At 42.6% G+C, this 25172-nt stretch overlaps 1 protein-coding gene across 1 annotated transcript in view; it reads right to left on the reverse strand.

Annotated features, from left to right (window-relative positions):
• Positions 1 to 25172, reverse strand: part of LOC306711887 (afadin-like) — an 88548-nt gene that overhangs the window by 6212 nt on the left and 57164 nt on the right. The window contains 14 exon segments of the mRNA XM_079180962.1: positions 412 to 560; positions 562 to 728; positions 3876 to 4004; positions 7694 to 7873; positions 7983 to 8197; positions 8298 to 8548; positions 8817 to 9231; positions 9624 to 9774; positions 10008 to 10205; positions 10365 to 10456; positions 11312 to 11512; positions 13165 to 13283; positions 15350 to 15423; positions 15555 to 15620. Of these exon segments, the coding sequence (XP_079037088.1) occupies positions 412 to 560; positions 562 to 728; positions 3876 to 4004; positions 7694 to 7873; positions 7983 to 8197; positions 8298 to 8548; positions 8817 to 9231; positions 9624 to 9774; positions 10008 to 10205; positions 10365 to 10456; positions 11312 to 11512; positions 13165 to 13283; positions 15350 to 15423; positions 15555 to 15620 (2407 nt within the window).

Genomic DNA, 25172 nt, shown 5'->3' on the forward strand with positions numbered 1-25172 from the left:
GACGGTGGAAATGAAAAAAAGGCAGAACTCCTCTCTACTGAAGGAAATAAAAAGACAAAGTAGAACTAAACTATGAAGGAGTGGGTAGTAAATGAAGAGATGAGTGAATGAGAGGGAGGTACGGGAGCTGTGGAGGGCGCGGTGGCGAGCCTGACTCCTCCTCCTCTCTCCTCTCTCTGGGTCTACCTTTAAAGCCTCCTGGGGGGACGGAGCTGGGTTTGGCAGGAAGGGGGGGACCTGTACTGTTGGAGTTGTTGAATGGTGGCTGGAACGAGCCAGACAGGAAGATGCCGTCAGAAAGGGGGCGGGGCTTGCGCGCAGTGGGCGGCGGCCGAGGCCTGCTGTGATTGGGTGAGGCGGAGGCCGGGAGGTCGCCGTACGACTTCCGGGTCGCCGACAGCTTCACCTGACCTGATTGAGTGCCGCCGCCGCCACTCCCTGCTTTGGTGGCTTCCTCCTCGTCCTCCTCATCGCCCGCGTAGGAGACAAACTTGGCGGTGTAGAGCGTGTCGGGGGAGGCGATCTGGGTTTTGAGGTAGGAGGTGTTTCTCTGTGGGGGGGGGCGGGGGGTTGTTAGTAGGGTTGTGGGGGGGTTGGTAATCCCGGGGCAGCGGGGGCCTATACAGACCGGCCGGCTCGTCAGGCGTCAGCAGCTTTCTCTCGGCCTCCTCGTGCTGCCGGCGCCGCTCGGCCTCCAGGCGAGTGTAGTACTCCTCCTCCTGTCTCCTCTAAGGGAGGGACAACCTGTTAGTAAGCTCCACCCTCATTGGCTCTCACCTCAGTGTAGGACACTTCCTGACTGCTCAGCTACAGCTGGGGAAATATTCAACTAGAGCTCCACCACCCGGCTTCGACTACAGATAAAACCAGATCTGTCCACCATTCCAGATTCTTCTGGGCCTGACTACTCCTGGTCTAACTGGGCTGCCATACAGTATACAAGGATCTGTTACAGCACCAACACCAAGTCCACTATGTCCACCAGTTTGACACAACTGACGCATACCGGTCCTAGATCAGGGGCCTCATTTATAAAATGGTCCAACAATCAAATTCCATCTTAAGCAATGACTTTAAGCCGAACTATACTACAATGTAACTTAATAAAAAACATTTTGATGTGAAAATGACCTTATATTTACAAAACGTCTGCAGCATTAATTTCCTGTTGGTTATACTAAGGTTTGGAAGTGCATTTTTGCATTTCAGCCATTAACAGATGAGTATTCTGGGATTTTAAACTAGGGACCTACTTAAGAACTTACTTTGAGGTGGAAATTATGTTATAATTACAAAACCTCTTTATTGGTTACACTAAGGAATTTCCAGCTGGTTTTGTTGAGGTTTGGAGGAGCTTCTTACCCTCACTGGTATGACAGAGCTCCGCTTGTTTAAACAGAACTTCAATCAATATATAAGCTTACATTATTAGTTACAGGTTTGAGGAATTAGTTGTCAAATTACATTTCCTTTCAAGCAAAAAAACCGGATGAGAGCTTGTGTGGAATAAACTGTGTATGATGTTTAAAAGCACAGCTGCATTGGCGATATTGGAAGATGTTATTCAGGGCTGCATTACTTTACTGAAAGTATAATCTGTGTATAATCAGCTGCTTTAGCCTCCTAACAGTTTTATACCACCAACACTCAGCTTAAGGATGCCATTTGAAATCACATGAGTATTCTTTAGAATAATCCAAACACGGTTTTATAAATGTTGCCCCTGAACTGGATTTGACCGAACTGGTTTTCCACAGATTAGATCTGGTCCTCTTGCACTTGACCCGCTCATCTGTAAACACCAGGGACGGCTATGTAAATAAGTCCGGGCCTTTATCGTTTCATCCCTGACAAAGTCTAATACATACATATAAAAAGTATGTTGTCAATCAACCAGACCATAAATCTACTCTGACTGGTCCACAATACCTCAAAACTTGATCTGAACACTTGGCAACTGTTTCTGGACTGTACAGTAAACCTTCTCCCTGGACCACCCTGTCTACCACCATCTCCCGTTTACATCAGCACTGCTCGAGTGTGTGCATGTGTCCATATGTGCCTGTGTATCCTCAGTGTATACTATCGGGTTGTGGGGAGGTTTTTGTGATTTGAGCCCACCCTGTCTTCGCTGGCCTGTGATGAAGTTACGCTTTAAATCTACGCTGGAGGAATGTGTTTAGATTTCTGGGTTTGGAGCTCGACCAGCTGCTCCGGGTCACATGTGCTCAATCTCGATGCTTCTGATGTCAGATTATCTTCATTTTTTTTTTCTCTCTCTCTCTCTCTCTCTCTCTCTTGGTCCGTTTCATGTAGTTGAGATCGTATAATTCCTCAAAAACATAACCTCTAGTGCTGTGGATGTATCCGAGCTGCTTTTGATGGTTGAATCAGCCCAGTTGGAATCTGAAGAAACTGGGAGGGATTAGTGGGTGTGTGGGTTTGAATGACTGGCTGGGTTTCTGAATATGTACAGTATGGATGGCTGAGGGTGGGAATGAGGCACATGGGTGGGTATAGATTTATCTGTGTCTGTGTGTGTGTGTGCATGAACTGAATATAAAGCATGTGGTTTCTGGGAAAAGTGGGAGCATGGGCGGCATTCCCTGAACATAGTTTCTGAAGCAATGATGAATGGAAATGGTAACAAAAAAGATAAATTAAAAACTCACAAAATCATAACTGCTTCTCCCAAAAAAACTGAAATAACTGAACTCCCTAACAAACACCGACAACAACAACGAGATGGGAGTCCCATGCTTGAGGTGGGTGGGAGCACATAACATGACACAGCAACACGTCACATAGGGTGGGGGGGGGGGGGGGGGGGGGGGGGCATAAAATGAGGACATGCAATTGGACATATTTACAATAAAAAAACAGGATCAGATTAACAGTTAAAACATCTTAAAAACAACATTTCATTCTCAAAAACAGTAGTTATAAATGTATTAACAAATAAACTGACTTAATAACCAAACAAATATCTCTGAGATACTTCTGACTGCCATGTTTCTATTTTTCAAACCTCAGCAAGTCATTAAATCATCATGTCAGAGCTACACAAATGAGTAATATCATTATGTACATTTTAACGTGAGGTTTTTTTAAAAGACCAGTGGTGTGATCAGTGGTCTACAGTTCACAGTCATAGGACAAGACACACTGATAAAAAAACACTGAATATGTTGGATTTAACACACAAGACACGGGTGGGCGGGTGGACACCAGATCACGCAGCTGGTCATTTAAAAACACCCAAAGTGCAAAATAATGTCAAATGTATCTAAATATTTGTGCTTTATATTACCAAATACAATTCAAGTCTTTAAAGCATACAGTGGCTTCGGAGAGTTTCATGATGGTTGCACACTTTACTGTGTAGTATGGATTTGGTTTAAGGAGTAAATTACATTTAATAACAAGGAAAAGAACTAAAATCAAAAACTGAAATCTGTCCTTTTCATAACAAAATTAAGCAAATTAAGCTCCGTTGCGCAGGTTCTTGTGTATTTAATTACTACCTCCGATATAATGGGTGTGAAGTTGTAATTTCGTAGTTTTCCCAAAATATTGAACTATTCCTTTAAATGTATATTATTGATAATTTTAACTTCACACAGATACCTCAACTCTTTGAGAGCACTGAATACCATTTTAAGGATTTTCCCTGCTGACAAAAAGGAAAATATTCAAGAGCGGACATTTTCAAGATGCTGAAAGATGCAAAAAGTAATTGTGGTCCAACCCGGACTGATACATTTCTTCTCTGTCCTGTCCTATTATATGGATTGGCTGACCCACAGTAGCATAACACAACATCCTGAACATTCATGTTCATTAAATCCTATAGTTTCACAGATAAACAAACCGACCTTCTCTCCGCCCCCTCGTTTGGCCTCCTCCCTCCACCTCCTCTCCTCCTCCTGCTTTGCTCGCTCCTCTGCCTCCCGCTTACGAATCTCCTCCAGCTGCTGCTTACGCCGTCGCTCTTCGTCCTGCAACTGATCACACAACCACACACACACACACACACACACACACACACACACACACACACAGAGAGAGCAACATGCCAAAAGGCATGCATGCAAACAAGGAAACAATTAGTACAACATGAATCTTGTGTCATTCATACACAAACTTTGAAAGCCTTTCCACATCAAATGACTCTGTTTAACAGCTTGGACACTAATGTACACTAACACGTTGTGTGTAACGTGAGGTAGGTTGGATTTGTCTCACAGGACTGCTCCAAAGGGAAGGAGCAGTGTGCACTGCAAACACAGGATAGACAGGCAGACACACAGACACAGACACACACAGACACACACACACACGCACACACACACACAGCGGAACATGCAGACTACGACCACAACAAAGTGCAACAAAAACAAAAGACAGGCCCTCTTTCAGCTACTTGAGGTGTGTTTGATTTAGTTTCATCATAAAACATTAAAAAGGTCCTTCTGAGGAGGAGAGGAAGAATAAATCAAGCGTTCCTGAAGTAGCTGAAAGCTAAGTGGGCCGCTGCAGAAATGTTCTGATAACCATCCCAACACGAACCCAGCGGGATACGCTGACACTCAAAACAAACAGACCCTTACTCTGGGCTGGATGGACAAAAGGTCAGTTCAACTAAATTACAAAACAACATATTTTGCCGCCTACCCCGAGAGGATAGGATAGATATATTATAGATATATTATAAAATCATAGCCAGTACATATTGGTTTTATGTATATTACTTAATGTAATAATGAAAAATAAAACATTACGTTATTTTCTAATAATTTCATATTTTATTCTAAATTTAAGTTTGACATTTTTTGTTTTGTTTTTATATATATATATATATATATATATATATATATATATATATATATATATATATATATATATATATATATATATATATATATATATAACTTTTATCTATATTTGTTTAATTTCTAATTGCTGTTTTTTATTTTATTATTCTATTTATATTCTTTTCTCATTTCTTTTCTATTGAATTTATATATCTTTTGTTTTACTTTTTCATTTGACTTTATCTTAAGTAATTGCGCATTTATTATAACTAGTATTATCATTGTAATTACCATCATCATCACTACCATTATTAGTATCATTAATATAATTATATACAAATATCAAAAAATTACTTCAGTTAATATTATTTAGTAAACTGTAACCGTGTGAAGTCAGTGGACTTCTGCTCGTGGATGGTAACACCCTAAAGAATGTCAAGAGATTTAATATGAACGCCTGTTCCTGTCTGTTTTGCTCGAGACATTTTCCTGAAATATCATTTCTCCATTCAGCTCTTGTTGTACAGGCTGAAATCTCAGCGATAGAAACACAACCAAATCCATCTGACAGATAAAGAACAAAAAGAACTAAGTGAGAAGATATGCGTTTACGTTTTGGTTGATCAGACCCTTTAAAAAAAGCAAACATAAAGAGGCTCAGCTGGTCACACACAGATGGATGAGTGAATGGATTCACGGACACCACAACATCATGATGTGGCCCCTGCGCAGGCAGTGCCGGGTGCTCACAAGACTATCATGCATGGAACTCCACCTGGACGGCCCCTGTGATACATTCAGCCATGCAGGCACCACCTCCATATGCACTCAAAACATCACTGCTTATAACCACAACAGCCTCAGCTCTGCTACTCTATAAGCATGTAAAGGTTTGGTTTTTATGATTTGGAAACACCAGTATTTCATCATTTATAAGCTGCAAGTGAAGCTGCGGTTGTTTTGAGTGGACAAAGAGATGGACAGCTTCCCCCAGCCACACAACATCAAGCGTCCCAGGACGGCCTTTCCATGACCGGCAGCTCTCAAGCTAATCATGGCACCAGGCCTGCCTCCAACCCCCCCCAGCCCCAACCACAACGACACGACAACAGTACTCCAGATGGGTAGGGAGAGACAGATAGGGCAGGTGGGCAGCCCAGACAGGAAACAGGAAGTGATGTAAGGGCAGGGAGAGGATACTCGTCATTAACAGGAAGAACATACCAAGTCTAGAACAGAGATAGCTGGGACAGCATTCTGCTGCTGCTGAAGAAGAAGACAATAGAGTGTGAAACGGGGGGACAGATAAGGAGGGAGGGGGGTAGAGGAAAATACCAGATACTGAAAGGTAAGGTGGAGATATCAATTTAACTTAAGTTAGAAAAGAAAGGAGGGGGAGGTAGGAGGAGGAAGGTGAAACTGAGGAGTCAAATAGAAATTAAAAGCAGGGAGGGGGAGGTCATACAGTAAAGTGGAAACATTGTTTTTCTCCACTGTACTGATTGGTGACCGTTCAAGGGCTCCTAAATCCAACACCATTCAAATCCACATCACCACCTAAGCACTAATTAAAATACTCCTCACTATTATGTAATTACGTCAAGTGACTCTGGCAGCTCCATTGTGATTGCATTTGGATTCGAAAAAAAAAGGACCGCCTGAGCATATATGAATATATAAAACTATATAATTAAGGTCCAAAGATCAGTTTAAAAGTACGTTATTACAGAATAAACCAGTACCAAACCTACCACATGAACCGCCATACAATCACACACTCACAGCCAGTCACACAGAGAAATTAAGGAAATAATGCTGCGCAATAGTTTAAAAAAGTATGCCCACCAATCTCTGGAAGCAACAGGAATTTGCCCGAAACATTTTTGGAAATCTGACCATTTTAGTGCTGGAACAGTGAGCGTAAAGGCTGCCGTAATAATAACCCATAAGAACTTCAGCATCAGCCTGTGTACAGTAGATGCTATACGGAGTCAGCTTGTTCCACATTAGCTTCTGTATAATACAGAATTAATCAATATGGGATGTAATTGTCAAATAGTTCTGGATAATGTCAAGGAACAATTATTTAATAATATAATCAAAATCCATTCAGGATGCAGAGAACCTTGTTGAAATGGGCCCAGTGGTCACGGTTCATTCTTGCTGTGCAACACGGCACATATGCTGCATCTGCCTTATATGGGAGGGATGCCAGATACAAGTAAGTAAAGTAATATTCACTTTAAACTAAAGTTGTCGTTCTCCTGTCACTCACCAGCTGCTGAGTGTAGGAACCAAAATCGACAGGAAACGTAAACCACCACATGTTCCAACACTACCCGTCATACTAAAAGTCACACAGTTGTGTCCACGTGATGTGAATGCCGCATTAACAACACCCTCGCCTGCCTGCCCGACGGCCCCGCCCACCCCTCCAGCAAATCAGATTGAAGCAGCTCAGCATGGCAAAGCGATGACAGAAGCATGTTGCAGATGCACACTGCAGAACATTCATAGTGGGAGCCACAGAGGAATCCATTTCCCCCTCTAGCTTTTGAGAGCTGGCTCCTTCTTCTCCCGCCCAATAGCCTGACTTCCTGTGGCTCGCCCGTCTTTGTGTGCTGAGCTACAGTATCATTACATTAGAACGTCAGAGTGTTTAATTTCGGCAAAAACAGCCATTGCGCATGATGAGATTTCCTGTCCTTGTAAATGTTTTATTTACTCTCCTCTGCTGCGTGCTTGTTCTCTAAGCTTCATCCCTCCTCTACTTCACTCAGGATGTTGCTTTTTTTTTACTCTCTCTTTCCTCCAACCTTGGCATAAACTGTCTACTCTCTCTATACTTTCCCATCCTGCCATCACCAACCCCATCATACCCGGGCTCTCTTCTCAGCTTCCAGCCTCTGCATGATCATCATGGTGTCCACGTCCTCGTCATCCTCCTCCTCCTCGTCCTCGTCGCTATGCTTGGACTCCTGCAGTCGTTTCTGGAACTGCCACTCCAGCATCAGCTTCCTCAAACGGTCGCTTTCCTCCGCCGTTCGCTCCGGCTTCGACTGGAAAACAATGTGTGCACCAGTTATTTGTAAATCCTTCACTGTGTGTGTGTGTGTGTGTGTGAGATACGTCCTTCCTTCCTCCGAATGGAGCTTAAATTGAGTCTACCTGGAGCTCCTGGATCTCTTTGTCCAGCAGGTCGACGATGTGGAGCTGCTGCTGCTTCTCGGCCTTCTCGCGGGCGTCTCGTTTCCAGGGGTCTGGAGACAGACTGTCGCTGGACGCCAGCTCCTCCTTGCTGATGGTGATGTACTGCAAGTCTCGCCTCTCGATGGTCCGGGGCTGCTGCTGCGGTAACAGGTCCCTGATCACCGTGTCCATGCCTACAAGTAAATTACATTTTTTTTACTTGTTTGTATATAAAAATCATTATTTTATTGTAAGACATTACATAAAAGAAAAGTTTTGACTTGAAGGAGTTACCAGGGATGGAGGCACTGGCAGGGGGAGGAACAGCTGATCGCGGCAGGCTGGACAGCTTCTCCGGTCTGGATGGGGGAGGCTGGGGCTGAGGCTGTGGGGGGAGGTAGGGATGGGGCGGGGCCACAGAGGGCAGAGGGGGCTGGTGGTGAGGAGGAGGCATTGATCCTCCGTTGTTGTGAGGTTGGACGGGCATGACGGGGTTGGCCCGGATCTGACCCAGCTTCCTCTCTTGCTCTCTCCTCTTCCTCTCCCTGGGAAATCATCATCATTTTTGTTAGATGTTAATATCATCAATGTTATCGTGCGAACCACCTTTCCTCTTCCTTTTGTATGTTATATACTGTCTGTTATGATGTGCTGGTTCTCTGGTTCTAAGTTCATATCTTTGTTGCACCTGTTAAGTCGTCTTTCTTTCACTTCTTATGGTTTTGGGAAACAACGTTAAATCAAATGTTCCTTGCATTAATCATTTTGAGAAATCTAATACAACATGAATAAAACAAGCGAAAGAACCCCCACCTCTCTTCTTCTAGTCGCGCTTTCTCCTTCTCATACCAGCGTTGCTGCTCCTCACGTTTCTTGCGGTCCGCAGCCTGCTGGGCTGCCACGGGGTTAATGGCAGCGGGAGGCGGCGGAAGCGGTAACTCAGGTTGTGGCTCATAGGGGTCGTAGGCGTCAGGGTAAGGGGCCGGAGGTGGGGGCGGAGGAGGGGGCAGGTCCGAGCGGGATGGAGTCTGGGCCGGATGCGGCGGCGGCGGCGTGGCATGAGGGGCGTTGGGCGTCTTCCATCGGCCCGGCCCGGTCTTCTGGTTCCCGGTCTTGTTGGAGGAGGAGGAGGAGGCTGAAAAGTTGAGGTGCTCCTGGCTCGACGTGGACGACTCCAACGAGGAGGACACCTGCGGCTGTGGGGCCCAGTGGTCAGGACCTCCAACACCTAGAGACACACAGAAACACAGTCGGTGGTATTTAAATCAACTAAACGCACTAGATACTCGGAAAGCGGTAAAAGCTTTAATGGGCTGTCAATCCAAACTAATGAAGGTCAACTGACTGCAACAACCAAATGAACTGACTGATAGTGTGCAGGATTTCTCATTTCACAGATTAGTTTTTAAATGTCACAATTTATACTTTGTCATTCTGAATGAAATATTGTTTGTATTACATAACAATAATATCACATTTGATTACATTTTAGAGGAACATTTGGGTGGTGAAAACCACTAAGCTGTTACATAATCTTGCAGTTGACACACCATCGGGTGCCACAGTCCCATTTTTGTCAACCTCATTTATCCGAGGTCTCTGATTTTTCTTTTTTCTTACCTCCTGGTGGACCTCTCTGGTAGTCCAGGTCTCTGTGTTGGTAGTCCATGTCCCGGTGCTGGTAGTCCTGCTGGTAGTGCTGCTGCATGCGCTCGTCTGGCCTCAGACCTCCTGGTGGGGGGTACAACTCCTCCTGGGAGTGGTTTATACGCTGGGAAGAGATGAAGACAAAACATTCCCTGACTTTTCCAAGACCACTTTTGAGATGTTTTACAGTCAAGTGCACTGAATGTCTAATTTGTAGAGTTTGAGTTCTGCAACTTTGAGATGTTACATCTATAAAATACTCCCAGAGAAGTTACTGAATTATTGATTGACTAAAACATTTATGATACTATTTTGGGTATTCTCTGATAATGAAGATGGTGTCTGATGCTGCTCCACCTGCATGCTGTTGTTGTGAATGTTGTCGAGCACAGGGAGGCGTTCCCTGTCCTCCATGCCCTGCCAGTGCTGTGAGGGCCCCTGTCCCGGAACAACAACCCGATCCTGACTCTTGGAGGCCGGGATGGTGAAGTACTCCCTGGGATAGGTCTGGGTGGGGATGGGGTAGGCCTCTGGATGGGGAGGGGAGGGCTCATCCTGTCATACAAAAAAAAGAAATGAGTGCGTATTTGGGACTCCTTCCCAACACTGAACAGGCAACACATTGTCACAAAATAATTTATCATCTCTGTTTTAGATACCGTGTGTCACATTCAACATGAAGATGCCACTGCCTTCATTCCTACAGTTACTTACGTCTGCACACAGGTTGCCGGTAGACACGGAAGTGATCTTAGTGCCAGGTCCTCCGGCGTATACTGCTTTTCCTGCAGGACTCTGGCTCTGATCTGACGATGGAGCAGGACATTTTATTACAGTCAGCAGTAGGGATGTTAATAACTCACCTTTCAACCGTTAACTGACCAATTACTACTTTCAGTTAAAAGAAGTTTAAATATTAGTTTAAATTAAAAAAGTAATTAAAAAACTATTGGTGAAGAGGTAATCAGACACGTCAACTGTTGACATTAAATCTTAATTAGAAGCTTCACAAAACACTTCAATGCAATTAAGCAATGAGTTAAAGGTGCAACAACAAATCCCAAATTAACCAAAACGGTTACTGAACGTGGTTTCTGAGGGGTTTTTTATAAGACTTTTGCAGACACCGTGTTATGCCACAGTGTTTCCATATCAAGGTGGAGTACTTTAAGAACACCACCAGCACTTCTTTTCTTATTTCCATTACTGCCCGCAAAGTCTAAACACACTGAATTTTTTAATCCAATCAAAGTTTACTGGAGTCATTTTCAATAAGATTTTCGGCTAAATTTACAGCCAAATTGGGTGTAAATGTTATGCACGTGTGATAACATGTAATGTGTTATCACACTCGTGTCAGAACTACATGCGTGTGATGAATGTTCAATGCATCAAACAGGTGTAATTCAGTCAAAAAGTAGAAAAAATACATCTGAATCAGACATTTTTTCAAAAACTATTTGACATTTAAAATGGTGAGGAACAGACATAATATAAGTTAGCTGGTTATCTTAACTAGGTACAACAATTCAAGTTAGATTTAAAGCCATTTCATGCTCAGTGTTGTGTATGTAGTGAAACAAAACAGAAATACAAGCAGAAGACAGACTAGACAACTTCTGTAGGAACAGAATAAACTCTTGGTAAGTCGGGGTGCTTACTGGCTACGTTGGGGCTGGAGCGGTGGTCGGCTCGGTTCTTGAGAAGTCGATCTTCTCCGCTCATCTTCTTTGGTTCGGGGTAAGAGTCCCAGCCAGCCTGCGGACTCTCTGGCGAGCCGTTCTGCACCGAGTTGTTGTACAACTCAAAGCCTTCACTCTTTGGTCGCAGCTTCCCGTTCTTGTCACGGCCTCGGTCTGCCGCTGAAGAGATGAAGGAGAGAGAATGGATGGTTGACAGGTTTGTTGTTTCAGTAGTTGGGCTTTTCTATTACATACTAATCCAGAGATGCTTGTTGTGGTTATTTTGAAAATATGAAATAGATTGTTTTATTGGTGGCTAAAATACATTTTGCTGCTCCCCTCTTGCACAGCAGTACAATGCTTTGCTCCCGTGCTGGTACTCCGGTCTGTTTCTGCAAACTGGGGGCGTGTCGCCTGTGATCTACTCTACTGTCGGTAATACACAGACTATGAATAAGTACCTCATACAGCCCTATTTCAAAACATCTGGACTATCCCTTTAAGTGCACCATTACTTTCCCTTCTGAGTAAGTTTTGCTCCCGAGTCTGTGAGAATCTACACTTTGCCTTGTCCAGTTTCCTCTCATTAAGTCCACAAAGAATGATGACCAGCGTCCTTCACAGCCCTGTGGGTACGTTTCACTGTCGGCTCTGGAAAACACACTGTGGTCGAGGGAATTCGGGAGGAGAAACACCCGTTTAGCGTCATCCTGGACTGCTGGCCGGGCCGGCCAGAAGACTTCCTCAATGAATCTCGGGTCACATTCCATCAGACAAAGACCAGCACACAGCCAGACAACCCAGTAAACTCTGTGCTGTGTGTGTGTGTGTGTGTGTGTGTGTGTGTGTGTGTGTGTGTGTGTGTGGACACGCATGCAGCTTGTCTCAGACACTCACACATATCCGGCTCTGGCCACAAACACTCATTATATCCTTCTGTCTGCAAGCTGTTTTTTTTACAGCGCTACAGAGAAGACAACAAGGACACACTGTCTGGACAAGTCTGCTTCTCCCCTTTCATCCACATCCCCGCCATCAACGAACGGTGGAACTGACAGTAGTCCATTCATGACAACTAATAAACAGCAACAATCTGAAGGGTTTAGAAAGTCAAAGTCATGACTTGTGCTCTTGTTAAATGACTTTAATTTAAGACTTTTATAATGTTCTTGATTGTTCAAGGACGTGAAAAACAACTGACAGACATATTGTATTTCGACTGTATTTTATTCAAAGTGGAAGTAGTAGTGGAAGTACAGTGAAATGATGTGTTGTTTTTTATTATTGGTTTAGCCTAGTATTTATGATGTAGTTGACATATTTGAATCAACAGTTTTGTCCGACCAACAGTCAAAAATACCAAAAATAATCCATTCATAACGAGATAAAATTCAGTAAATCCTCACACCGGGGAAGTTGGAAACAGAAAAATGACATTTTTGCTTGAAAAATTACCGCTTGGTTATCAAAATGATTGCAGATGAATTTTCGGTCTATGGGATATTCCATTAATTCAAGATTTTAAGCTCTTCAAATTATCATTCAGCACCACTCAATAAAAAGCTCCTCAAAATCATGACATAAAAGAGACAAATTAATAAATAAAAAAAATGCCGTTTCAATGCAATAATTAAGTTGCTTCCTAAATTAAGGCAATTTAATGTATTCTTAGACCTAAGGGTACCCTTAAAATACAAAACGTTATGACAGTAGAGAGTTTAATGTATAAAAATAAACTGTTTAACTGTGATATGAGCAGAAAACTTAAGTAAACTAAACTCTTTTAAACATCTCTAAACATCTTGCATGTGTATACGAGTGTGTGTGCTCACCTCTTGGCATCAAGGGGCTGGGCTGGTTGAGGAGAGTAGCCAGTCCGTGGTAGATGGCTCCCTGCTTGGCGATCTCCAGAGTCACAACTGAGCCGGTCCTCGTCATCAGCTCTGCTGCCCTGAACACACAGAGGGAGGGAGGGGGGGGGGGGGGGGGGGGGGGGGGGGGGGGGGGGGCATGAATATGGAACTTGTAACACAACTTCAACACATCCGATTCATTACAACATTTTGTTCAGTGGAAGCTGACTGACTGTCAAAGTGAAAGGCAGCAAATGGTGTCTAGTCTGTGATTAAGGCATACAATTGATACAATACACCATCAACATTGAAATCTCCCGTTTAGCTGCAATGAGCTTTTTATAAGGTCGATCAAAGTGATCAGAACATTGCATGAATTCATCCAAACAACACTGTGCTCTCCACCCTTTAATAATACTGCGCTGACGTTGAATCCCATCCAGTGGTGGAAGAAGTACTCAGATATTGTACTTAGGCAAATTAGCAGAGTAAAATATTTGTAAAAGTCCTACATTTATGTACAAAAAGTATCAAAATATACTTTAAGTACCAAATGTAACAGTTCTTGTTATGCAAAAAGGATTAATTTCAGAATAAAAAAGTATATAACTATATTGTAGATATAAATATGCGTGAGTGTATCTGTGTGTGTGTAAGAGAGTGGATCTACATCTGTAGCTGATAGAGAAGAGGCCGAAGAGAGAGGGAATAAAGCATAGTATAGAATGACATGAATATCAATATATGTAATCACACAGTGGACTATCCTCAAACTGAAAGACAATGAATTTATTGGACTGAGAATGTTGGAGAGAAGTAGTAATCTCCAATCATTTTTTTCTTCAAATTACTTGCTTTGTCCCACAAACCCAAATACATTGTATTTACAATTATATAACAGAGAAAAGCAGCAAATTATCACATTTAAAAAGCTGGAATCAGAACGTGTTTGCTTTAAAAGTGACAATGAATCGATCATAAAAAGAGTCGATCAACTCATTGATTCAGTGCCACTATAAATTTGAATGCGTGTGCTACAAACTAACTCTTTTCCGTCATTATAGGACAAAACTAGTAACGTTTCTGTCTACTGGCTTCCCAAAAGGCAGAAACATTAACTGGAAGACCTTCAATAAGAGCCAGAGGAGGCAGGGATTATATTCATCATTGCCAGAGACTCTCTTCACTCTAACTCGGGTACAATCCTGCTGTGACACTCTCACACACACACACAGTACCCATGTTATTTTCTCTATCTGCAACATGTGCACAGGGCTTTAACCAAATGCTATAAATAGATAAAGTGCAGATCACACACTAGGTAATGAGCTGTGTGTGTTTGATGGGATGGAACTCGGGGAATGCAACGTCATCTGCTTGATGCTGAGCAGAGAACCGGCTCTAAACCCACGTTTGGAAATATCACAGGATTTAACACATGCCAGATCTAAAGGCTGCAAATCATACTTAGCCTTAACCTGCAGGAAAGGACATGACCACAGGAGGATGACTGAAACGTTCAGAAATGTAGAGAAAAATCTCAGATTAACTCTTAGTTGACCTTAAATGGCCTGATAAAATAAATCCCTCCCAACCTGCACGCTGAAGCAATCAAGCAAATGATTTGTAAATCCAGTTTGACTTTGGTGGGCGACAAACGGTACACGACAACACTGAACACCAAGCCTGTATATGCTGAGGGAGAGAGGAATAACTGGATTCATCTGTGTGGGGCGTGAGACACCGAGCACTTCACAGCTGTTTCCAAAACACACACACACACACACACACACCCTTTTTCTGCATGATGTTTGGAAAAAAATCCTTTTTTTACGAGGAAAAATAAGACGCAACTGCTTCATTGCAAGAACCTCAAGATGTCTCAACCCTGAGGTTTCCCCCACGATGTGGCATCAAATAAGCAGTATATTTTACTCTTCAAACTGTTTTCAATTCTCAAAATAGAATTAAATTTCAGTTTAGTCATCAGCATGACCATAAATGCGTCAATACGACGCGGTAGGTGGTTAAGCATTAAAAAAAAAAGAAGGGAAATACCATCATCCGTCATGAAGGTTTGATTATAATTTAAGCACGTCAGCTGGGATGTTCTCCATTTCCAATTGTGCAAATATATCTGAACTAACTGGAGCACTGTCTTTACCTCTCTTGTGATAGGCCGACCAGGCTGCGCCCATCCACGCTCAACAGCTGGTCACCTGCAGCCAAACGTCCGTCCTGTATTAAGACACACACACACACACACACACACACACACACACACACACACACATACCACAGCATGAGTCACAGAGTATGTTTTCACTCAAACTTTTTCTGTGATGGTTCCAGTTTCTGTGTACACTAACCACATCAGCCGCTCCTCCTTTGACAACGGACTTGATGTAGATGCCCAGCTTCTCCTGACCGGCACCCTACAGAGAGAGAGAGAGAGACAAAGAGACAGACTGATTAACCAATGTACCAAAAAAACAAAACATGTATAGAGCATTCGTCAATTTGATCATGAATGTATTTATAGATATATTATGGTTAGTTGTTGCGCCAAACAGCTACCCTGGTTTTAGAGCAGCATCTTGGCGGCTCACACCAACAACACATAAAGCTGCGGCCGTGCTCGGCATCGTCTCACTGCTTTATATGGAAGACAATTTCCACCACTTGACCACCACTTACTTTATTTCTCGGAATCACTCTAAGTCATAACAGACCGTTATGAGACAGTAAGCGAGGCAAAAGGTTCTCAGAATAAAACACTTGATATTATAAAGGATTCTTTTTCAACAAGCCCTTGAGCAAGGCACTGAAGCCCTCTGCTCAAACAGGTGAAAACGACGCTAGTACTGGAACAACTTTAGCTTGGATCAGAAACGTAATATATCTCCCTAAAAATGCCCAAACGGAAATCAGCATAGTGTACTCTGTGTCATTGTGGATGTCAATAATTAATATAATAATTGTCAACTATTAAATGAATCGCCAACTATAGATAGATAGGTACTTTATTAATCCCGCAAGGGGAAATTCTTTTGCCACAGCAGCATTTATATTTTGATAATCGATTAATCGCTTCGAGTATTAGATACACTTGATCCTAAAGGTGCGTCTTCTCCAGCCAGACAGGAATGGAAAGCTGACATAATGACCATCTGAAGACAGGACTGGTTAATACAGAAACATCCAGAAGCTCTGGCTGAATAATCTGGACCAGAAGGGAGTAATTCAAAAACACATTTTAATAAACACAGCCATTCAAAGACTGCAGACACTGAACAGAACAGGGACGGATCAGAAAACGATCGCTTCCTGAACACTGAGCCGCTTTTATCCCAAAGTTCACCGACATGTCAGACTGAAGCATTTCACGACATTTATAGAGCTCGAGCAGCAAACGTCAAACACAGCCTCAAGTGTTCTCATCCTCCCTCTCGCTGCTTGTATTGCAGTTTTCTTTGCCGTTTTCTGGTAATATTTGCTCTACACCAAGAAGCAACCGAGCAACAGAGAAAAGAAATTCAGATGAAAAGGGGAGTGAGAGAGTGTCTGTGTGTGTGTGTGTGTGGTTTTCTTGTGAAGTGGGGAGGTTGTTTACAGTGCAGCAAAGTGCTGGCATGTTATCTGACAAATCACACGCTTTCTTTGCCATCTTGACATGTTTATCCTCAGAGTTTGTGCAACAGTAGAGCCAAAAAACATAAAAATATTTTCTCCGGAAATACACTGCTGTTTCACTCCAACACTTCCGAGACTTCAAATAAATGATTTGGTTTATCCTAAGAATGAACTAAACAGAATGATTACTTTCAGACTCGCTGCTACTTTTAAAGCAGCGTTTAACAGAGTAAACGTTTAAACGAGGAACACCACAGGATCAGGTTCAGCTGTAGCACACACACTACCTAGACATTAACAATCACAGCAGGTCTATAAACTCGCTCATTAAACTGTGGATCGGATTAAAACCACTTCTAATTGCTGCCATCCGTCAGACCTGCCAACATGGCTCAGATAGAGAGAGGGAATATGTGTGTGTGTGTGTGTGTGTGTGTGTGTGTGTGTGTGTGTGTGTGTGTGTGTGTGTGTGTGTGTGTGTGTGTGTGTGTGTGTGTGTGTGTGTGTGTGGTGTGTGTGAAGCCACTTCTTGTACAGCAGAAGCGGAGGTTACACTTGGGTTAATAGCTCTCACTTTTTGCAGGTCACGTGTATTAACTGTTTCATCAGCTGTGGTGCAGGAGATAAAGATGCCAGTACACAATGGCCGGTTTCGGCAGTGGTCAAACAATGACGGAAATCCAGTAGGGACTGGTTCAGGCCCCAGTACATCAGGCCTACGATATTTATTAAGTACATGAATGTACGTACATATACAATAATAATAATGCATAACTCTATTAATAAATATGAAGACCTTTGTAAATGTAAGACTTTTTAAAGACCTGCGGTTACATTACATAACATTGTTGCATAATAGTTATATTTCTGGTTATTTTTTGAATGTATTAAAATAATTGATATTTGGAATGGTAAGGTTATAAAATGTTTTAAAGTTAAATCTTGTAATTGGAAACCACAATCTCAGCATGAGGTCCATTTAGTAGTTATTCTGAAGCTTTTGATCTCATGAATCACACGATGTTCATCATGAGACGGAGCTCTTTATTCACGTTTCCTTTACTTAAAATGGATATTTCAACATTCACAATCAAGCGATATGATCGAAAGCGGCCATTAAAAATACAATGTCTAGCTCAAACACCAGACAGTTTCATCTTTTCAACATAATTTGTGTTTTCTCAGTATTTTTCAATAAACATTGGCTCGTTGCATGAGAACTTTGTGTGTTTGCTTTTCCTGCAGCAGGAAACAACTTCTGAATATGCGGGGACGTACAAGTTTAGGTTCAAAAAGGTTCAAACCGATCAGTTTGTTTCAAAATAACAATGGGCTTTGTGTTGCCTTCATCTAAATGAGACCAATGCATTCCTGAGCTTTCACATTGTGGCACACACACTTCTGCCAAATGTGTTTTGAGTGCGAGTCAAAGCCGGAGTTCGGACAAGCATCGTGTGTCGGATCACTCGCATTTTCATTGGTACAGCGACAATATAATTTCTGCTTTTCTTTGCCTTATTACATCATCCACAGAGCTGCGTCCCAGTTCCACCAGTACAAAAAGACAGCCGAGACACCAGGCCTTCAAACTATTTGACCCGCAATGTTTCAGCTCTCTGTCCGCATTGTGTGCGTGTACATGTAATAATGAGGCCGCATTCATGCAGGCACGAATTTCCTGCGAGTGACATTAAGATGAGAGAAGAACAGTGAATCATTCTGACTGTTTAAAGTCTGTTGTACATTACAGAAGACATTAAAGAGCCCCTTGTTTCAGATGGAGCCACAGCTTCCTGCACTTATCCAGAATGGGGGATTGGGGCGCCAAGTCGGGCTCCAGAGACACTTGGGGGAATTTCCTGAATCCCCCGAGGATGTTCAGAGAGGCTTTTAGCAAGTCTGAGGGGTCCCAGAGAGGGTTCAGAGGGGCCACGTGCAAATATGAGCATGTCTGCTGCATCGGTTTGAACTTACCTCAGTTTGTAAAGCTAAACTCATGTAACATGTTATATAGACAGAAGAAGGGGCTAAGGTACCGTAGCTGTACGTTTTTTTATATATACAACTTGAGATAAAATGTTTAAAAAAAGACCAATTTAAAGCTGTTGTCTTACCTATGAGATCGGATGTCTGCATGAGCCGGAAACATATGTTTAAAAGAACCTTTTTAAGAAAAGAAAGTGAATAATAGAAATACTGCTTCGCAGTTCTATGCCGCCGCCGCCGCTTGTATCGCGATATCACAAGAATGGGACGTACGTACAGATGGACGGACAAACCGAAAAACCCAAAGCCTCCGGACACGGTTGTCGTGGACGGAGATCATCTGGTCTGGTGCTGGATTTTGCATTTAGAGATGCTGCTGAAACACGAAACACGAAAGCCCAAACAGTCTGTGGAACTACGAATAGGTGAGGAGCTCTGGAAATCATACAGTACAATTTATAGTATACATACCAACAAAAATGTACTTGCGCTATTTAGCATTTTCTACATTTCTTTGTGCCCGTCCCCCTGATGAGCAGCAACAAAGACACGCCGCTTGTTCTAATTCTCTGCATGTATTGTAAAATGACTCTTCTGCCACGTAAACACAGAACAGAATGTTTAGGCAAACCGTAAGGATGGATGGGCATGTTGAAACGTGTGCACGTGTAGACACACAGCAGGTGTGTTTTGATACTGAAGCTTTAAAATTAGTTAGCTGACGCTGGGGCGTCGGTCAGAGCGAGACAAGATGTGTTGCTTGTCGCAAACATCGTCAACTGATCCAACATGAAAAACAGCCCTTTGTTTTTTATTACAAAACATCTCGGAGACAAAATGCTTCCTTTGAATGCACACATGCCTCGGTTTACAGTCTATAAGAATAGCTGGAATACCTGCGGAAGAGCTTTACTCTTTGATTTATTGTGTTTTAATGGACCGCTCTGGTTGTTTAAAAAAGTGCCCTGACAACAAATCAAGTGCGCCTTAAAGCTGCCAGGTCTGTGTTCAGAGAAGGAATGGCCTGAAGGACTCGGCCGCTTGGTCCTCGACTTTTAATAAGAAATTCAGGATACACGTACTGTCAGACCTTCATGCTCTCTGATCAAATCTTCCTCACATCCTGAAGTGGTTGCGCTTGAATTATATTTGGATATAACTTTGGTGTGGACACAATTCTACCAATTTCCGGAGGTAAGCCTTTGCTGGCTGCACTCTCAAAATCTCCCTCTGAGCGCAAAGAACTAAAGAGATCAATGTAAAGTAAAGTGTTTTTCACCGTCTTCAACCAACTCTACAGAAAAAAGCAAAAATATCCCAAAAAGAGAAAGCTCTCTCTTGCCCGAGTAGAGGAGGTTGTACTGAGAAAGTAGGACTCTGGCTTTGAACTATGCTATTCTGTATACGGTGTGTTGATGTTCCAGCTCAGAACATTCCAACTATCTTAACAGGACAAATTATTCCAGTGAACCTGATATGACGTTTTTCAAGCCAGTTTAAATATGAAAAAGTGCCACAACAGATGAGATAAAAAATACCTCTGTATGATTTCAGATACGAGAAGATCAATTCAGGAGAAAGTAAATGTATTCCTGGAACCACCTTCACATGTGTGACGTTCCTTGACGTGCAGAGATGCAACTAATGATTATTCTCATCGATGATTAACTTTCTCGATTAATCGTGTTTGTTCTGTAAAATGTGAGAAAATTGTAAAAAAAAAAACATCCATCTCAGTATCTGAACGAACCAAAAACCAATGATGTCCATGTTGCAATGACATAAAACAGAGAAAAAGCACATTTTTGATAAAACGATAGTATCAGAAAAGTCACCGCTGAATTTCCTGTTGATCGACTAATTCTTTTTTTAAATCAAATATCACAAACTATCTCTAAACTCTGCAAAGTCCCTGAGACGCAGCCCGTGTGAGCAAATGAACCAGAATTCTGACAAACATGAATTATGCAACAGGAGTGAGTCCGTCTGGACAGCAGAGTCAGAGTGATGGGACACTTTTCTTCTGAGCCATTCTGCGGCTGACCCGCGCTGAGACAACTGACCTCTAACGCACATCAAGAAACCACCGCTAATGCAAGCTGGCGACACACCGAGATTACAACGTCATTACATGTACACCTGCTTTCTGTGGTTATAAACCACTTATCCATAGAGAGGCAGTTTCAAAGCCAGGTGTTCAAAGACCAGAAGACATTTTCTCTGGTTCTGTGCAGGCTGTGGTTAATCAACATCTCCTTCATTAATCTCCTTTTAGAGCGCTTTTAAACCCTTTATGATTCTTAGTAAATACAATTTCACGACTTCAGCAATTTGCAGTTTATAACCGCACCCAGCTTTAACCTGAGAAGATGTCTCATCAGCCGAAATACTACAAACTGACAACACCTGTGTGGTTGGAGGCTTTGATGGCGTCCTTTTCTCTGACAGCACCAAAATAACACAACCGGGATGAAGACACACGGGTCCTTTAAATGTGTTTTTACACAGATATGACCGTAACATGTCCTTTGTATTTTGATCACAATTCTTCAGAAGACAAAATAAAGGATTTGTATCAAGATTACTATGACTGATGTATCTTTTAACTCCCAAATATTGATATCAGTGTCAGCCTGAAAAACAAATATGGGGCTATAAATTGCTATATTTAAGTAGCGCCTCTGTGTGGGACAAACTAGGGAACTCCAGGATTCAAACGCTGTTTCATCGTGTCCGCCGATAACCTCAGAAGCCATTCAGATTGCAGAGGTGACAACCAGAGATGAGCTCAGAAATAGAAAGAAAAATGACGGGGAAGTAGCTGTGTTAAAGCAGGAAGTGGTTCAGCTAGTAAGCAGTGTGCACTGCTCTCTTCCCACAGGTCTGTCCACATTGTTTCTTTACAATTTTGTCAAATTATGATCCGACCACAAGACAAAAGGTGCCCTTTATAATGAGTGCCAAGATGTACAAATATCCACTTACACACACACACCTTGTAAACACCTCTTGCCTGCAGCTTTACAGGAAAGCGAGTGCATGTGTGCATGTGTGCGTGTGCGGTATATCCTCCCATTGTGTCAGTCCTCACAGGGGGTAACCCTCTCATACTGTTGTTTCACTTCTCGTACAATTCATTTAGCTAACAAACAAACACACACACACACACACTAACACACAGACACACACAATACTTCAAACACGCAGTGGAAACAAACAGACCAACTTTTCAAAGTCATTCATGTCTTGATGCTTCAGTTCCAGATTTGATTCCCATTTTAGCCGCGATCGCATAAATCAAACAAAACTCCCTTCAGAACTTAAGCAATATCACACAATAGTGTTTACTCCAGAACTGTACAAGTGATTGTTTAATAACTTTATCTTTATAAATATCAAAATGAAATCACACTGTGCACTTATCTCCTCCAAGGTGCTATTGGTGAAATGAACTGTTGGAAAAGCAATTTCACTCAATTAAGAGCTTCTTGCAAAGCTGAACATACTGTTTGAATCATTAATATCCTCAGTGTTGTTTTAAATCTGTGCAGAGAGAATGTTCTGTTCTGTTCTAGGACAGATAGATAGATAGATGAGTAAACACACCAACACAGGAGGAGGAGGGGAGTCCTCCGGACAGCTGGGAGCAGAGCAGTAAAATACCATGAAGCACACACACACTTATTAATGACTTGAATTCAATGTATCAAGTGTTTGTCATGTGTAATATGGCGCTACAGATCAATCACTGCAACACCTGCGTGACAAGCGGGATTTGCTACAGTGGGTTAATAGCTAAGTACTCTGCAAACAAGAGTTTGATTGAGTTTTCCGTTCCTTACTTATGAAAATAGTAGTCGGATCTCATCAAAACATAAAAGCCTCTCTTCAATCACTCTTGCTCTAAGCCAAGAATAAGACGACTAATAACTATAAAATACTACTCGTGCATATTTCTGCAGAATCTGATTCAAGTCTCATTCGATTAAATACACATTAAAAGGCTCAAAACACGCAAGTGGAAAACAATGACTAAGAGATATCAATAATATGTAATGACAGCTTAACCTTACTGAGCACATTGCCCACAGTGTGTGTGCGAGTTTTTACCATGTGTGTACCTTAGTTTAAACATTATCAGAACGGCCCTGAAAGCAAACAGTGACAAGTGACAAACCAGGTGGCCATCCCGCCGGTGGGTGCACGAGAAAACCCACATTGGTCAGCTGTTATTCACGGTGTGCGTTTCAATGAAGTCACTGTATTAAGGAGCCACAACAAGAAAAGAGAAGGAGAATCACAATATGAAAGAGACACAAAGGGATCTCGAGGAATGAGTGAACAGAACAAACACAAGCTCTTTATCTGGCTCGCATGTGCACAAGTACACAGCCACATTTCAAAAGGCTTTTTATATCGAGCTCATTCAAAAATAAAACAAAGAAAAAGTACAACAATAACACGCACACATTAAAGAACGGTTACCTGGTCTCTCCTGCCCACCACAGAAAACCACATGTTGCAGCCGCTCGTCAGCGTTGTCCAGACCGGTTCAGACTGGGACACAAAGTCACACACACACACCAACTTCTATCACGGTGAGCGCCTCAGCTCGCCAACGTGCACCGACAAGTCTAAAAAAACTCTCAATTACACCGGCTGGGAGTAATCCATTCAGCCGAACGTCTACGTTTAAAATCACTACTTACGGCCGGCAGCGTGGGATAACGATAGTGAAGCGAGTTCCTACACGTGTGGCAAAAAGTAGGAGCAGAAGTTTAGTGCTGGTCATTTTGTTTTTAAAAGTTCAGTGGAAAAAAAGTAATTTAATAACAAGTTGAAGGATTTATAAAGCTGTATAAATTCCAGTAAATGTGGGTAAAAAAAAAAGATGCAGAAAAATTCCTCCACGAGTTCCTAATTGCAGCGCGTTTGATAAGAAACAGTGAATCCAGGTGGCGATCCAGAGGTGAAGTGTCGGCTGGGACTCCGGCTGGTCAGAGTGAGGTGGAGCACTGCTGCAGCTCCACCAGGCAGATGCACACACACCCACACACGCAAGCACGCACGCCCACACACACACACACACACTCTGTTATATAACAGGACAGAGCTCAGCCCAGTTTACCGAGAATTCAAGCAGCTGTTTGACAAAATCCTCTCTACCTGACTTTCCCATCCCACACCCACACACACACACACACACTTCCCTGCCTGCTCTCTTCCTCATACATCCACACAGCTCTGACAATAAACAGAGCGAGGAGGTTTCCTCAGCACATCCTTCCTTCCCACACACACACACATACAGGAAAGCTCTCGCCTTCAGCAGGAATGTCACTCTACCCTAAAGAAAGAGAACAAATACTATCGGTCTGCCTCACACACTTTATCCACTTCATCATTGAAAAAGTAGCGGCAAAGCGCAAAAAAATGGGATGCGGCACAACAAGACTCATGCTGGCTGGTGACAGAACTAAACACCGACGTCTATCAGCAGGAGGCAGAGACAAGTTTTACGTCACAGACACGATAACATCAGGATTCAAACACCTTTTTTCTCCAAACTCAACACTTTGAAGCATTAACAACGTGTATCGTAAAGCACCATGACAGCCTTCAACAGAAGGGGGGAAAACTAAAAGGAAAACACAACAAACTAACGTTTTAAAATGTGCCACCTATCTGTAAGTAGAATTGAACTGAGTTGAATAAATCGGCCCCATTGTCACCGAAACCTCATCCAGCTGTGAGTCAGTATTGGCCCGATATCCAAAATCAGTCTCGTTATTGGTGCATCCCTAAAAATAAGAAACCGGAGTCTTCAAGAGTAGATCAGCTCCTTTTGCATGTATGCAAAATATTGTGCAAATCCAAACAAATCTGCAAAATAACCACATTGAACGACACAAAAATGATGCAAATAAAACAATGTACTTCACTGTGCAGGACTCTATCTGAGGCCTCAGCACAGAATTACGTAAGCCATCCAAGCATGTAAGTGCAGGGTTCCCCCCCCCCCGCAGGAAATCTGTTAGTCAAAGTGGACGTCCAACTGTGCTGCATGTTTCTGTGGCATTTTTAAATTCAAATCCAAACAATATGGAACATCGTGATCCCACGCGCCTCCCAAACGCTCCCAAAAAATGTCAAACATGACCGAAACACCAGGTGGTCTGCTTTGGCAAGTGGAGTTTTTTTTAAGAATGTTATACAAGAAGCAACGTGATGATTAACGAATCCTCCGGTAAACGCTGAGGATGAGTCGGCAGATGCTCGGTGTTCCTAATGAAATGGAAAGGTGACGATGGGGATGTTTGTTTTAACCCCTGATAACTGGGTTGGATGGTGACAGCTGGTATATGCAG

This window comes from Pholis gunnellus (genome assembly GCF_910591455.1).
Source record: "Pholis gunnellus genome assembly, chromosome: 19".
Classification (NCBI taxonomy): domain Eukaryota; kingdom Metazoa; phylum Chordata; class Actinopteri; order Perciformes; family Pholidae; genus Pholis; species Pholis gunnellus.